General features: G+C 39.8%; 1 protein-coding gene across 2 annotated transcripts in view; it reads right to left on the bottom strand.

The window, feature by feature from the left end:
* The window catches only part of LOC114056567 (ADAMTS-like protein 1), a 116,425-nt gene extending 105,399 nt beyond the window's left edge, over positions 1-11,026 (bottom strand). For both annotated transcript variants that reach the window (XM_027881865.1, XM_027881866.1), the window contains exon 1: positions 10,700-11,026. In XM_027881865.1, coding sequence (XP_027737666.1) covers positions 10,700-10,756 — 57 coding nt within the window. In that variant the 5' untranslated portion in view covers positions 10,757-11,026. The remainder of the gene's footprint in view (positions 1-10,699) is intronic.
* Between the last annotated feature and the right edge of the window lie 6,183 nt (positions 11,027-17,209).

The raw sequence follows: 17,209 nt of genomic DNA, 5'->3' as shown, positions 1-17,209 counted from the left end.
TTTCCATTGTGTTCTACCTGGTCCAGTGTGGGAGTCCCTGCTATTTTCTTTCTTGTTTTGCCCTGGGAGTTGGAGGGAGGAAGAAACTAGAAGCATTTCTCTCTCTCTCTGTTGTTGATTTGAACCCTTCTGCTTGTATTATTGTTTTTGCTACTATTTTCCTTATAGGAAACTTATTTTTTTCACCTATAACCTCCTCAAATATTTTGTCTCTCTGTATTGGGGAAGGGGGACAAATGAAAGGGGAGTGAGTTCATTTTATTGGGTTTCGTGCCCCAATTTTTCTCTTTAAACCAAGACATGGTACCATACTGAAGAAAGGACTTATTAAAGTAAGACTTAAACTTGTGAGGAGCATAATTCCCTGGAAGCACTAGGATTCCCCACAACAACAGCTGTTCTTCAGCTCCAAGAAGGTATCTCTCTACTTCAAGCACCTCATGAAAGCAGAGGTCTCCAAGCTAGACTTATCAACACTTTCAAGGACTTCATGGGAATGAATGCCAATGCATTTTCTTTTCCCAAAGGTCAGCTTCAGGGTCAGGATAGATGAATACTGTTTAGCTGGAATGGCAAATAGCTTGTCTTTCCCTTGTCCTGTCTGTATCCCATGTATATGTAAGAAAAGGACTTCTGCCACCAGATCTGTCACCCAGCCAGCCTCCAGAAGGACCACACAAAACAGAAAAACCTGCCTACCTGACATACTTACCAAATTAATGGAAGTTCTGCTCTCACAGAAGTTAAAAGATGAAGAGAGGCACCCTTGTGCCCAAGCTGTAGAGCTATTTATCACATCTGACATGCTGAGTGCAACTGCTGCCATGATTAACTGCAGGCTGTTCCACACGGCCAGATCAAAAGGATGCCTACAGAACTGCTCAAAATACTGCTAAACCACTGTTTTCTCAGGCAAACAATGTGAAAGGAAAAGAGCTGCAATGAGCATCACACATCTTGAGGTGAACCCTTGTACACTCTCTCCTGTGGTCCCTGGAGGGCGACAGCTCCCTCCTATTGGGTATGCAACTGTAAGCTGAACAGTACCAACCCACCTGCCCCAGGCTTCTACAGTCTCGGAATTAACTTGGGAATTTTAGCCTCCTTTTCACTTGTAAGAAAAAGCAATAGGCCTCTGAGGTGATCGAGAGAGTATTTCCCATGGAAAACCCCTGGCACAGGAACCCTTGATCTGAGTGTCTCCACACATCAAGGAAGGCACTGGCATAGGAGCACACACACACATGCGAATGTGTACATTCTGTACTCTGGGTAATTACCTTATGCTCAGACTTTGCTAGTGCAGACAAAGCTGCCAGGATTTATTTTCTCAGTCTCTGAAAAAGGAATAAACAAAAAAGTCCAAATCTCCTTCTGGGTAGTTTTTCATTTACTCTTTTTTCTTGCCCTAAATCATCCATCACTTAAAAGAAACAGGGGAAAACACCTTGATGGGGATAGAAGAGGAAATCTCACCAAGATCCTCTTGCAGTTTTCCAATGCTTATTCTGGTCCTGTGAAAACAAACAAGGGAAAGAGCAATAGGTGGACGATTTTTCTTTACCCTGAAGGAAAACACCTGATATGCATACAGCTAGCTCAGTTCCTAAGGACATAAGTAAAATTTGCTGTTAGTTCTTTTCAGTGCCTTTTGTCTTCGTGCACTCTTCACAGCTCAGTCTTGCAAGACAGGCTCTTGCAAGACAGGCTTCCCTACTAAGGGGAAAGAAAACAGGAAAATAGTAGCACCTTTTCCTTTTGCACAGGAAAGCAAAGGTTCATTGAATGGGAAATAACTTCTCCTCTCCTCCTAAGCATAACCATGATCTGATATGGCTAATGCACAAGTAATAGGACAAAGTGTCACACTGAACTCTGTCATCCTGAAAACACAATCTGTAGTCTGTGTTGTACATGGCTGCACCCTCTGACATTAACATCTCCACTGGCCAAGTGGTCTCTGAAGGATAAGAACACTGCCAGTGCTGTCCTCATGGTCCCAAAGGGTTCCTACTGCCCTGAAGCAAACCATATAGCTGTGCTGTATATATGCAGCCTCTTAAAACTTATAATAGGGAGTATACAGCTTGTTGTCTGTAACAACACAGGGAAGAATCAATTAACAGCCACCTCAGGACATTAGGATCTAAACAGCCATTCCTAAACCTGGACTGGAAGTTGTATCCCAGGAGAAATGTGCCAAACGTGAGCTCATTTTTTCTTCTAGAAGGGCAGCAGCCAGCTGGAGGGGCAGGAAAGGGAGTTGCTGGCAGTGGATGGAGCTGACACCATATCACTTCAACGTCGTGCATGCTGAGTTCCCTATAACATTTTATAACAGTGCCTCATAAAGCTCAGATCAGTCCTATCTCTCACTCCAGTTACCCATATGAAAATACACACCAGGAGAGCCATGTGAATACAAGAGCTTTCTTTTTTTGCTTTCAGAGATTCAAGTTACAAGACCCTGTTGTACTTAAATCCTGCTGTGTTGGTGTAAACATCAGGCATGGGTGATCCAATACAGAGCAGGTCCAAGCTGGCTCAGCCTCAGACTTGTCGCCTAATTGACTCAGAAGGGCTTTCAAGGCTAGGACTGGTTCAGATGCACAATGGGTGAAATCACTTTTCAGAATTCGGAACCTACCCAACAGCACGGGTTCAAAAGTGCATCTTGCACTTCGGGTTTGTGTTCCACGTAGCAAAAACTGCAGGTGGGGAAATCCTACAAGGCTCACAGAAAAGAGACAAGAGAAAAGTAAAATTTTTATCTCTGACAAGGCTTACTGCATGCCAAGTGATTTCTCAGTGGTAAGAAATGAAAGGTGTGTGCTGGCTGGGCAGTGTGCTTTAAGAGAAAAATGGCTAACACATGTCTGACACTGCAAGCTCCATGGTCTCCCCGAAAGAGGCAGAGTACTATACCAAAGAATTTTATATTAATCATTTTCCTTTGCTTTAGTAAACTGACTTTAAGCTTCAGGTATTTAGCCAGCCTAACCCTCTATACCGGGCACAATGTTAAACAGTGAGTCCCCTAATGTACACCAAACCCCATGTGGTCTGGCTTTAGAAACTCTAATTCTGAAAACCTGGGCTAGAAGACATTGTTGCATCAGCATAGATTTTAATGGGTTCCTCAGCCCTAGAATGGTTCTGACTCATCTGGAGCAGATCAGAGCATTAAGGCAAGGTGCCATAGGTTGTAACAGGAAGAAGATACTCTGGTCAGGGGGCATTTCAGACAAGGGAGAAGAACTTTCCAGAGGGTTGTATAATTTCAGGTAACATCCGCAATTATAAGGTTTATTCAAAACAAATGAAACCTCCTATTCTTCTGATGGTCTGCCATCTCCCTCAGTTACCTCATGGAGATGTGTGTTTATTTTATCAACAAGGGGCCATATAAAGGGTTGAAACATTAAGCCTTGCTGGAGGCAGGAAAACTGAAATGGAAATATTTATGTAAAAAATAGGGGGTAAAGAGAGAGAGTGAGGGAAGAGAGAGAGAGAGAAGGGCAGGGGGGAAGGAAGGGAGGAAAAGGAGGAGGGAGGGAGGGAGGAAGGAAATAATTAAAAAAGCTCAAGATTCCATATCATACCCAAAAATAAAGAGAAGACAGAAGAGAAAAAAAGCTCATTAGACCCTAGGAAGTAGCTATAAACCTCACAGTTTACTGAATGTATTTATTTCTCCCTTTATCACCAAATAATTGATCTCAAATTAATAAATAGGTTTATTTAAAGCAGTATAAGCTCAGCTGTTGAGAGTTTACAGTCCCAAGGTGGAAAAGTGTTTTAAAAGTACCATATTTTTCTTCCTGTGTTAATTTACATTAAACTGCACTGTTTAAGAAGGACTTAAAGACTGTCAGGACAAAAACTGCTGCTACTTTCATGCTGCTCTCTAGCATCATATGTGATGAAAATAGTTATGTTTCCATTGCTCTCACCAAATAAAAGAAATTACACATCCACACTTTGAACCATTATGCAACACAGAAAGGATATGCATTCCTCTCTAAGTCAGTCTTCAGCTCTGGTAAGGGGATAACGCTCTCCATCTTGACTGGTGCTCACCAGCACTGATGGGTGGGTGAGCCATCAGAGAATGACAAGACTGCTAAAGTTTGGACTGGCAGAATCTTACAGTTAAAACTAGGGCAGCTAAAGTTTTTAGTTTCAGAAATTTCTGTTGAAGTACTTGCCTCTCCCCTTCATATAATTCAGATCTTTTGTCTTTTAAGCATGGCTGGACCTTTAAGGAACATATCAGCCATACCACAGTAACATGAAAATCCTTTCTCCTACTTTAAAAGTCACAGGAACTACGAAAATGTCATATCCAAAAAACATTCACAATATGAAGAGGTAGCCCTGGGCTTGTTAAGGGCAGTTATGTTTGCCTTAAACAATACAAAAAAAAACCCACATGATTTCAATAAACCAGTAAGCAAATAAATAAACAAATAAATCACCAATCTGATGTCAGCACCAAAACAGTAGATCTTACTGCTTCCTTTATTTGCTTTCATATCTAGGTCTGTTGATATAGTGCAGAAACCTGAACAATACACTAGCAAACTTCAAACAGGGACTGAGATTATATCCCACAAAGCTGGAAGGGGAAATCTGACACCCACACATTATATTCGTATGGAAACAAAATGAGTTATACTTATTTTATGGGACAGTTTGAATTTATTATAAGTTGCATATAATTTCCTGTCTCATTTCTTGAGCACTCTTGGAATTTATTTCAGGATGTCTTGTTTTCACACATCCCTTTTCTCTACCCTGATACCCCTCTGCTGAGCTTGCCCTATGGGAAGTCCTTGAAAGGCAGAAATCTAAAGGGTTGAAGCTTTGGAAGACATTCCATAAAGGTAGTGAAGACTGAAGTGAAAACCATGTGAAAATGCGCAGTAGAACCAATGCACAAGAAGAAAGACTGCCCCCGAAGGCAGTGACCAAATAATTCACAGGCAGAAGAACTGTTAAGATTTCTACATATACTTGCTTTGGGAGAAAATTAAATCTAACAAATACACTGCTTTCCCTCCCCCTCTAACTTCGCTGCAACTTTAGCTACTTTTATAATAAATATGGATTCTTGCAGCAAAAAGAAGTCAAGATGGTCAAACGTGAAATTAAATTCTAAACAGGGTATTTGAAGAGAGAAAAGGAAAAAAATGGAAACACATTTGGAGTTAGTAATCTCTGATATGGTAACATCTCACTGTCAGTCAAGCAGAGAGAAAATCCCAGCCTACGGTAGCCTGCAATGTGCACACTAAGATTCAGACTGTAATAAACCCCAAATACCCAGGAAAGGTGTTCTGTTGAAATTAAGATAAATTGGCCCCTCAGAAGTTTCACAAGACAATATTCATAACCAATGTTTTTGGAGGTTTTAGTTGCTCCTGTGCATAACATCTAAATACTACAAGTAAAAGCTCAAAATAAAATCAGTTATTAAATGAAAATACTTCAGTACAAATTCTAAACAGATGGAATTCAGCACAGTTGCATTCCAGAGGCATGTAGATGAGAACCTTGCTCTTAAATCTCAGCTAATATTGTGCTTATGAACCATTACATTTTTATTATGAGTTAGTCTGAGAACGGTGTATGCCATTTCCAAAAAGGACAAAATCTTTAAAAGGCTCATGACACTGTGAGAGAACCTTCGAAAGAGAAAGATAAGATACTGCATAAAATCTTGAAAGACAAATGAAACCTTTAAAACCCTAATACCAACCTTTAAATCTTTCTAATATCTATAATACTCAGTAGAGGACCCTCTTCCTTTGTCCCTTTTGCCAAAGGAAAAATTTGAGCTAATTAGCTCTAAACAGGTCTGAACGCGTACAGTTAGTCCTAGTGTGCATGACAGAAAAACTCAGACCGATGACAAAATGTTTTACATTCCCTGAGATAGAAGGATAGCCAAATGATCAGACTGTATTAAGCTTTAACTATTATTGGTCTGTGTTCAACACTGGACAGGGTCAAGGACCTAGAGAAGATTTTCCCACTCCATGAAATGTATAGCTCTTGCTTACTTGCCCCATTTTGCCTGAACACATATATGTAAGACCCAGAAAATGTTACAAAACTGCATATGCAAAGCTGGACAGCCATCTGTTAAGACAAGCCTACTGTTCATAAGCTGACATGAGAAGATGGAGAACACAACAGCAAAACCTAGGCTAATTCATGAGCTAGAATTAGTCATGTCTCATACCACAGTACCATATTCTGGTGACACTAAACATTTCCTGACAATCTTTGATTAGTTGTTGTCTGTTAGATGAGAAGTTCTTGGTTTGGGCTGGGACAAGTAATTTTTTTTTCCTTTCCCTGCTCTGGTGGTTGGCGTGTTCTGTTTTTCTCACTACCTTCAGCTTTCTGATTGTTTCTATAAGGATGATCTTACTGTTCTTCTTTCCTTCCTCATACAAGAGAACACAAATTGCAATTTCCCATTTTCCTCCCATATAATTGTTTCCCATACAGTTCTGAGTCTTACTACAAGCTGAAGAAAATAGCTAAAAAAGTAATAAAAACAAAGCTGCTGCCTGCAGATTTGACAATACAACGCTATAACAGAAACCATGAGGTTATATTTGGATGCCCAACAACACAGTCATATGGGATTCAGTTTTTATTTGCTTCAGGGAAAATTCAGTCATGCAGAGGTTGCCAGTCCCCTCCTTAAGAATTATTTGTCTGGTCATGTGGCCCACTCAGGCTTGACATGAACTTGTGAACCTTCTGAGCACTGAAGTTTGTCCAACTGACAGATCCATGAATAGAGTTGACCATATCCCAATCCTCAGTTTCTCCACAGTGTTCAATTTCATACCTTTCATATTTCATACCTTTTTTTATTTCAATTAATATTTCAATTTCATACCTTTTTTTATTATTCTTTCGCAGGCTTATGAATCTATCAAAGTCATTAAAAGAACATGTCAAACTTACTGACACTGGTGAAGCAGACCAGTAGCTCAACAGCCTACATTAAGTATTGACTTAAAAACTATTCACTAAAACCCAAAACCATTCACTGAAATCTAAAAAAAAATTCCAATGCACAACCTTAGTTCAGCTCACACAAGTCTCTGCACTTGACAGAAAAAGAGTAAACAAATTATATACTTAAAAAACAAAAAAAAAAATCTGAAAGAAGAGGTCAATAAAATAGGTCCAAACATAGAAATCTAAAGTAATACAGTAAGAAATTCTGATCACACATACGTACTAGCATCTAGTCCTTCACAAAAGAAATTGTTTTGGTTTATAGACATGAGATATTTGGAATACAGCAGCACTGGTCACAAACCACAATGGTGAGAAATTATGCACTCTGTAGCATGAATAAATCTCAGCTTTGTATTTCAGTGCATCCTTACCCACCTGATGTGATTAAATGACAGTCTGTACGCATACATAATTATGCATGAACATATATGTGTCTACTTTAGACCTCATACTGGAAAGAAAAATCTCAGTACAGCTACAGTTGTAGAAATGAGCAGACTACAGCAGCAGGTAGACCTATCTACACACAAAAGGAAAAACTGTCAAGCTTTGTACAGTAAGATGTAAATAAGAAACATTATACTCCTTTCACTGGCTAATTGTGCTTGTAGTCAACCAAGACAGATCCAGACAGATAATCAAGAAGTGTAATGTCAAAGAGCCTGGAAGAAATGGACTACTGTGCTTGACTATTTTCCACGTATAAATTAGCACAGCAAAAGAAAGAAATCCTGCAGAAAAACATAAGCACTTTATTACAGTTACTACTTTTACTTCTGTAAGTATCATAACAGCAAGAAAGAGGGCTAAAAAAAAAGCTGCTGAAAGATGCAAATAAATGCAAATAACAAATGCAAATGTGATTAAATGCCCTTCTGACATCACATGATGTAACTTCAAGTTTGGTTGAACACGTGGCTGGTTATGGTTTTAGTCACATTTCCTTTGAGTTGGACAACTATAATTTCCTTGTGTTAAGCTTTTATTTATAAACTAATACACCGGAAAATCTTCGGAACAGAATGCCTGCTTTCCTTTGTTGCTCTTGAAAGTGGTATGCTAATATTTCCTTAGCACGCAAAAGTTCACAGAGCAATAAGCAAAATTCTCCACATACATGGTCTTCCTCTGGAAAGAGAGAAACTTCATGAGAAACTTGAAAGCTACTTTCAGTCTGATACTACTTTTTCAAGATAGGCATCATAGTGTCATGGTTCAGATTCTCAAAATGCCATGGAAGTACCTAATCCACATTTATGCCAGGGAAACTGGATGTCTGAGTATGGCACAAGTTTTAGTGCAGTTAATAAAATAAACTACTGACCACCACTCACCTCACTCAAGCACCACTCTACTGAAAATGAATACAATTTTTTTCCGAAGAAGGTTAAGAACCCAGATGGAGTAGTGAGCTACACTCCCTACTATACCACTCCAGGCACCTGCTAATGAGAGAAACAGAAGAGGTTATTGATGTTGCTGTCCATGGATTTGTCACAGCTTGAGGGCTGCTAAGATTACCTTAGCATCACATGTGCATAGGCTGTGCATGTCCTCGGGCTGTGCAACCTCCTTCCTCAGACAAGGATGCTGAACAAAGACTTTAGGTGCTACTTTGCTCTACAGTGTCTTAATGAAAATTTAGGAACATATGATAAATTATTACAAGACCAGTCCTGTAAGTATTTATTGCACAGCCTTATTACAATTGGGAACCTCTGCTGATGAAAACTAGAGTGCTAGAAGCTGCTGGTGTTGGGTTTTTATTGAGATTCAAGGTGATACACATTAATCCAAATACTGAGTGTCATACATTTCAAACTTGCTCCATCTACTTGACTAAAACTAATATCTAGGACACTAATATCCAGGTCACAGGCCTGCTGTGACCTGGATATTAGTGTCCTAGATATTAGGTTTTTTTTTTTTCTCAAAAACATCTATGAGCTTTCTACCATGCCTTCTGTGAACTCATACTGCAATAAACTACAGCAGGAACAAGTATACCAAGGTAGCCAACAATTTATCTCTAGCCAAGCTGTAAGTCAAATACTTGCATGTTTACCTAATCTCCTGCTGAAAGCAAGTGAGAGATTTTCCTGACTATGGAAGAGAAAAAGAATGGTCTGATTCAAAAAAGAAAGTTAAGCTTGCTTCACATCACTATTCTTAAGGCACAAAGAGATTTGGTGGGAGGTGGTGGCAAATCTCTTGAGGTAGGGTAAGTCATACAAATACAAACTAGTAGTGTGGAATATAATGCATAATAGTTGGCAGCAGAATGTACTATTTATTTTCATGAATCAGGGACTGAGAACTTAATTCACAAGCAGCAGAGTGATGTACAAATATTATGAGTATGAACTTAACGTGGGGCCAAATCCTACAGTCTTTACACAGTCTTGTTCAGTCATATCTCCTGTTGATCTTCCCTAAATCAGTCCTGCAAGAATGGCTCATAATATATTACAGTCATCAGGTCATAAATGTCTCATTTTCATAAACAAAAGAAAATCTATGCTGACTTAATGCAGTTTTGTGTGAATTTTAAATGGAAAATAGACCTTTAAACAAAATAAGACTTTTAGATTATTATTTCTAGCAATCAATTAATATTTAGTGAATCTACACCAAAAAGTTTCTTTGGTTTTTTTCAATAATACAGTAATTTTTAATAAGCATTTTGAATAGGATGATACCACTATTTGGGTTCCCATGTGGCTACTAAAACGCATGTTAAGATTAGTTTACAATGATTACCCTGAATTGTTTTATACAGATCCATAAGACGCAAGCTGCTATAAAGTTAATACATTTCTTTTAATAGTTCTTTGCTACTTGAACAACTACATTCAGGCAAATTTTCAGAAAAAGATAACAAATGTATGCTAAGATGACTATGGTATCAAGACCATGCCTATTAATGTCCTTACTGCAGATTTCCTGATTGCAAACATACCACTCACAAAAATGAGTCAAAATGGAACATATAAGGTCAATCAAACAGCATAGCTACAGCACTCAGCTGTAAAGCACGCTATCGGGATAAGTATACAGGAAAATAATAGAGTAACGATCAATTACTGGCCTGAAATATACCAGGTATCACATAACGTATCTTTCAAAAGTTGGTATAAACTTGACTCTGTAATGACTTACGGCACTAATTTACAGCTGTAATTACTTACAGCTCATTTAAACTGGCTTCAGGAAAAGGCTCCGTACATGCTGTACCTGTTTTTTCTGCATGTGCAAACCGAAGAATACTCCCTCCTCCCTCCTTTTTCTTTTCTTTTTTTTTTCTTTTTTTTTTTTTTTTAAAGAAAATTCCAGGAACATTACAGCGTGATACAGTCTTATTCAAAGAGGGGAGAAACAGCTCCTCTCTAAATCCCAAGCAGTTAAATCACCATTCACAGGTGACTGCTCTCCAAGTTTAGAAAAGCGATGCCAACATCAACTTCTCAGTTCTATCTGCAGCAACCCGCAATATCGAGGCTACAAGTCTGCAGTACTTTAGAGAGGGTAAGATTTACACGACTAGTTTAAAACAAAATCTAAGAGATTAAAAACATACCCACTCGCATATATACACAAAGATATAATACCAGCTATAGGCAATACACATTTGCAGGAAAGAAAGAGGATTTACCAGGATAAGGGAGGCTAGAAGCAGGGTGCCAGCGGCTGTCCAGCGGCAACACTCCATTGTCGGGCCCCTGCCGGACCTGGGGTGGGACACGCGAAGCTGCAGAGCGCTCGGCTGCCTCCTGTCACCCCCAGCGCTGCTGCAAACCTTCAGCCCCGCTTCTCCGCCTCCATTAGCCCCGCGCGCGTTTCCTGGCCCGGGAGTGCGTGGGTGGGTTGGGGTGACCTGCTGGGAAGAGCTTTCTGAGCCGGCGACCGGCTAACCCCCTCCTGCTATTCAGACACGCAGCACAACAAAGCCAAGGGGTCTGGGGAAAGCGTAACAGCTGAAGACAGAAGAGAAGGAAAGAGAGAGTGTGAGAGGAGGAGTAGGAGGAGAAGGAGGAGGAGACAGGCAGCATGGCACAGCTGAACGGAGTGCTCTCCCTGCAGCTCCTGGAGTTCCGCTTCACCACTTGCCACGAACTGTTCACGCTTATTGCTAGGTCAGTAGCTCTCCTCCTGAGCATGCATTGTTGCAGACAGGAGGGAAACATAATCTGTTCTGATACATAATGTGTGCCAGAAAAGGCACCAATCGGAAAATGCCGAAATCTTCCAGGGAGAATGCACATTTTACTAAAGCCTTGTATTTACAGAAAAGTGCTCCCTTTTACAACACAATATACCAACAATAAAGAGGTCTGAATCTGCCCTAAAACTGTAAAGCAGGAATGTTTTTAACAGGACTGAGTGACAGTCTTTACATCACTATCTTTTTGGGGAAATTTTAAAACCTAACCTATTCTGCATTAGAAGGAAAGTGGGCTTACTAGAGGAAGAATTTTGCACAGAAAGGCAAAGATTCACACACTTCATGAAAGATGGGAACTCTGCTTTTTAAGTATTAAGATAGAAGTGGCAAATAACCCTAACCCTGTTCAGAATTAATTTAGTTTGCAGGCTGTGCCCCTATCCAACTTTTTTTTTTTTTTTTCCCTTGTCTATTTCGTTTATTTTCTGAAGCACATATTACAAACTGGATCCAAGAACTTTCTAAATGGAGTAGGCATTCTCACATGTGAGCCTGAGCTGGATGCTGAGTCTGAAAAGTGACTGAAGTCAGAAGCTAGCAGAGGAAAGGTGAACTCTGCCAAAGGACTGTGGACAGAAAAGGGAGTAAGAGTAGACTACAGACCATTTAAGAGAACTACACATAAGTAGAAATAAAAACCATCCTGGAGCAAAAGTTGGATGAACAGATAGAGAGTGATACAGAGTTTGTGAAGGGGAAGGAACTGAGGGGGGAAATAAAGAAGAGTAACAGATGTTGAGAAGTCAGATAGGAGGATAGAAGTAGTCTGACCTGACATAATAGGAACTGGAACATAAACGCTGAAGACATCTGAAGGCCAAAATAGAAAAGATATAAACTAGATGGAGATGGGCTTTAGGAAATGAAGCTGAAGCACGATATTTCAAACAAGAAGTGAAAGAACAATGGGAGAAACAGATTGCAGCTTGCACTGACCAGCAGTAGTTTGGTTGGGTACCTTTGGACTTGTCAGGCAAGGAAACAGCCAGAAAGACTAAAAAGGCTCAGTAAGAAGGGGTTATGATGGAAAATGCACTAGCTGGACTGAACATAGCAGGGATGAGAAAGGGTCTAAAATGGGTTCTAAGAGTCCTCTCCCACCAGGGAGTCTGCTCATATTGAAAACTCATGAAACCGAACATGTCTGCTGGAAGTCTAGTGTACCTTTTATAAATAACACCATTATTCTACCTCCAACACAAAGCCTCCAGGTCCTTTGCTTCACCAGCAGTGTCAACACACAACTGAGAACTCCACAAAAGGATTTTTTCCATACATTTCCTCACCACTGTTATATGTTTTCCACCATACTCCATTCCTTTTCTACAAGAAGACTAACATCATTGGAGAAGTATTTACAAGTAGTTCCTGGAATTCCTGTACGTCAAATTCTCAAGGCACACTTTTTAAGGTAAACAGCAAGGTTTGTAATATCGAATAGATAAATCATGACTGCTTTTTTTGATAATAAACTGGTGCAGTTATGTTTACGTGACTTACAATGGATGGAACAACTTTCATAACCATGTGCTTGGGGTTTTTGTTGTGGTTTGTGGTTTTTTTCTTTCTCTTAGTCCAATTTTAAGCTGGAGATGTTCCACTTACACTACAAATGTCCATTTCTGAATACCTCATTTTGGGCACTTCTTGTTCGACTTTGGAAAATACAGATTTTTTTTTAAAAGGAAGTTTTGGATACTCTTGTTATCAGTACAGAAGTCTCAATAGACAACTATATCATCAAAGCTGGAATAAGTGAATTATATTTGGACTCCATGTATTCTGCCAGTGTTCTCATGATGGACCTCCACTGCAGCAGCTGCATGGAGAATGATGGCAAGAGAATAAAGTTTATCGAAGGACAGAATCATAGAATTATTTAGATTGGATAAGACCTTTCAGATCACCAAGTTCAACCATGACTTTTAACACTGCTAAGTCCACCACTAAACCATGTCCCTAACTGTGAGAGATCGGTTTGTATCTCCCTGGGTTATTTATTAATTGGGTGGAATCAACCAGCTTCTGTGTCGAGGGAGGGGGCCAGGCCTCCAGAGTCAGAAGGTCCGTGTTGTGCAGCCAGCAGGCCAGCTCAGGAAGCACATGGCTCAGGGCTGTGTGCCTGCCAGTCGCAAAGGCCCATCTGGCAGCCCGCCCACGCTGCACCCCTTGGAGCCTCTGGCTGGCCAACTCACCCCTCACTCCAGCCAGGAGGGCACTGAGTGGTCCATGAACTGGTCTCCCTGCCTGGGAGGGGTGGCCACAGTGTCCTGGGCACATAAATAGAGGTGCACAGGGCCTCCATCTTTGCCTGCCATCTCTCCTGGGACCTGCAAACGTGTGACCTCTTGGTGGTACCTATACAAATCTCTTTTTCTAACCTCTCTCTTTACTTCTTTTCTTAATCTCTTTCATTTCTTTATTCTTTCCGTAATCTCTTGTGGATAACTTAAAACCAATAGCTTGTATTTCACTAAGTTGTGAATTGCTGTTTGCTGGGTGCTTTTCTTTGGTTGTGTGTTACTCCTGTGAACCTTTTGCCAAAACACCTATTTTCTCACTAAATTTAAAGAAGTCTCTTGGGAAACACATGTAGCATTTTCTCTTTACGTGAATTTAAAGTATTAAAGAACCAAAGGCTCTGCAAGAATTTTGAGTGGGAACTCCTGGGAGTCTTAAATGTAAGTAAACTGTCAGGGCAGAGTATGGCTTGACCTGGGGCTTTACACCCATCTACAAATCTTTTATACATTCAGGGATGGTGACTCAACCACTCCACTGGCCTGTTCACTTCAGGCCTGTTCCAGTGCCTGACAGCCATCTCAGTGAAGAAATGTTTCCTAATATCCAATCTAAACATCCCCTGATTCTACTTGAGGTTGTTTCTTGTTCTTCTACCCCTTGTTACTTGGGAGTAGAAACCAACCACCCATTCACAGTTGTAGAGAGTGATAAGTCAAGTCTCCCCTTAGTCTCCTATCCTCCAGCTTAAACGATCCCAGATCCCACTGCTGCTCCTCACAACACTTGTGCTCCAGACCCTTCACTAGCTTCATTGCTCTTTTTTGGATGCACTCAAGAATGTCAATTTCTTTCTTGTAATGAGTTGAGTATCTTGTTATGAAATTATGTGGCCTGCAATGTTCATACATGCTAAAAAGGTGACTTAGTTCTAAAGAGCTTTGTTTATTCAAGATATGTGTCTAATCAGTAGCAGAGTAGCATGCTATTTATAACAGCATTGTAAGACATGAGAAATTCACCAGGACTGATATTTTGTTTCACATTTAAAATTCAGACCAGATTCTAAAATGCAGCTGCAATTTTTTCACAACGACCTCATGCAAACCCTGTAATTTTTTCATGAAACCACATAAATATCATTCTTCTAACAGTTTGGCTTTCAGTTTCCTGCATATACTTAAATGTAGAAATCAAAGTGAAATTCAGGGAATGGAAACTCCTCTGAATCAAGTCCAAGGGAAAGGTCTACTCAAATTCTTGCATACAGCTTTAATGAGTAGTCGTGCCCAATTTCTGCCAATTTCTACTAAACAGTGTTGCACCTACCTAAAGGCTCATTTGAATTATTCCTAACTGAAAAAACAAACAAACAAACACCAAAAAGAAACCCAAAAACCAATTAAAAAACCTTTGAAATAGAAATGTAGATTTACTGAAAAATTACTTCAAATGCCTGAAAGTTTTCTGGAGCTGACCATATCATATACTGTCCAGGGTTTTGTTATACTGCCTATGTGCATTTCATATGGAGTTGATTTATTTGTCTTACTGAAAGTTCATTCTATATATGGAACAGTAGTTTGGAGGCATGGGATGTGGTATTTCTTCTTTGAATGTATATATACTAAAAAATAAAGCCTATAGTCAAAAGGAAAATAAGCCCTAAAAACAAGGTAACATTGCCTGAATAGTGCAAAACCTTAGGCCCTGTACATGCCCACATTTTCTCTGTCATGCACCCCAAATGAATACAAGAATTCAGAGCAATAAAAGACTTACTTGAAGCGGAAGATCAAACTTCAAGGGATGTGTTAGCCAAAGTTGGATGGTGCCTACCATGCCCAGTATGTTGTTTCACCAGTAAGACACAGGTTTTTTTCTGCAAAATCCTAATGCTACAGATAAAGTCCTGAAACATTTAAAATAATTTGCAAAAACTGATACTGGAGATTGGTGAGTCCAGGATTGCATTCAGCATCACTTTCTGAGTATAAATATGCAAATATGTCACCTGCAAACCCTGATGCTACAAATATAAGCCCTTCACCATCTCAGGGAAGAGTGCATAAATACATGCTACTCCAAGTCCTGAAAATTACCCTTTCCACTTTTTGAACTGGTTACCTGTACCAGTTCTTCTTCTCTTCTGACAGGGGTTAAATTAAGTCAGTTTACATCTGTTTGAGAGAAGCATAGCTCGTTATCAGCACTGTACTGCACCTATGGCAGATATATGAATTGGAAGTAGAAGCAAAGGACTATATCTGAAGCAGTATTCTAAACTCTGCAGATTTAACAATACTTAATTTGAAAAACACACGGGCAGGCAGAAGAAAACTGTTAACATCAATATGCTTTATTGCAGGAAAGAGTGAACTCAGCTTTGGAGCTGATCTCCCTGGGGAGAATATGTTACCGTTCTCACTCAGAAGCCACCTGTCTCTTCCTGGCAGTTCAGCCTCTTTTTTGCCATCTGTAGCAACCAGAGTTTTTTATTTCTTTCTACTTTTTTAGTTAATAGTTATTCTTAGATTTTTTTTTTCTTTTATAAGCCTGGATTGGTTTCTGGGAACCTGGAAGTTTGTGCAAGTATTGAAAGTGAGAAGTGTGAGGGAGCCAGTGCTTTATAAGGAGCTTTAGTCAAGATTTGCATTTATGTGTGTCTGTCTTTGTGTACCTTCAGAAGATGTGAAAGAAACTAGAATGAAAGTTATAAGGACTGTAATATTCTGGACTGTCTAGGTAAAGCTCACTCAGACATACATGATGAGTGATTACTAAAGCACATACCTCAAAGGTACTGATGTATACAAAACCTCTACCTACACCTCCAACTTGAGATAAAACTCAAATGTACAATAGCAAGAGCAGGATAGTTCTGAGGAGTAAGAACATCCTCGTTCACACCCAACAAGGCAATAGATACACAGTTGAGCCTTCAGACTCATCAGAGCTTCACCTTTTTTGAGTAGTTGGTTGCTGTGAGCAGTGGGGTGCAATGATGTCACTTTAGAACAAGTGTGCTGTGCTCTCTCTGTGTTCACCTGCATCAGTCTCTACATCTAACATGAGACAAAGTCCCAAGAAAGGGGTGACACTACTCAATCTATTTTGTTTGACTGGACAGAAATCAGACTGATGAGGCCCTTTCACATGAAACATTTTGAGCTGAACGCTTCCTTCCTCCATGCAAACTGTGGAAACAGTTGGAATGAATTCCTATATGAGGACTGTTTCTTTCTTGAAATTTAACTACACTATTGAAATTATGAGCTACAAAGAACTCCTCTCTTCCCATATTAGATTGTCACCATTTACCTTATGAATTATGATACCTGTTATGTTTCAATAATAGACCTTGACCTTTGGCAGTAGAAAAATCCAACCCAAAATCTCACCAAAATATCTAAAAGTTTTTAGACTCTTGCAGTGTTTTTCACAACAATTTAAGACAGTGTTCACCTTTTTTCATTGGAAGGGTGTGGCAATTTTGTGGGTGAGCCAAACATCTTGAACTGAGATGCCTGAGAACCTAAATTACAACAGCAAAATAGGGAAATTCTGCAACAGGAGATGCAAAATTCCTTCCTCCTTTTTTTGACAGAGAATGCCAGGTAAGACAAACAAGCACTTATCTATCATTTTTCTATTATCCTTTCTCTCTCAAGCGTAATCCTTTCCCAGGGTGCCACTTGC

This window comes from Empidonax traillii, unplaced genomic scaffold, assembly GCF_003031625.1.
Source record: "Empidonax traillii isolate 1590-97213 ecotype Southwest subspecies unplaced genomic scaffold, ASM303162v1 scaffold97:size1219025, whole genome shotgun sequence".
Classification (NCBI taxonomy): domain Eukaryota; kingdom Metazoa; phylum Chordata; class Aves; order Passeriformes; family Tyrannidae; genus Empidonax; species Empidonax traillii.
The sequence above is the reverse complement of the archived record's forward strand: the minus strand, read 5'-3'. Positions and strand labels throughout refer to the sequence as shown.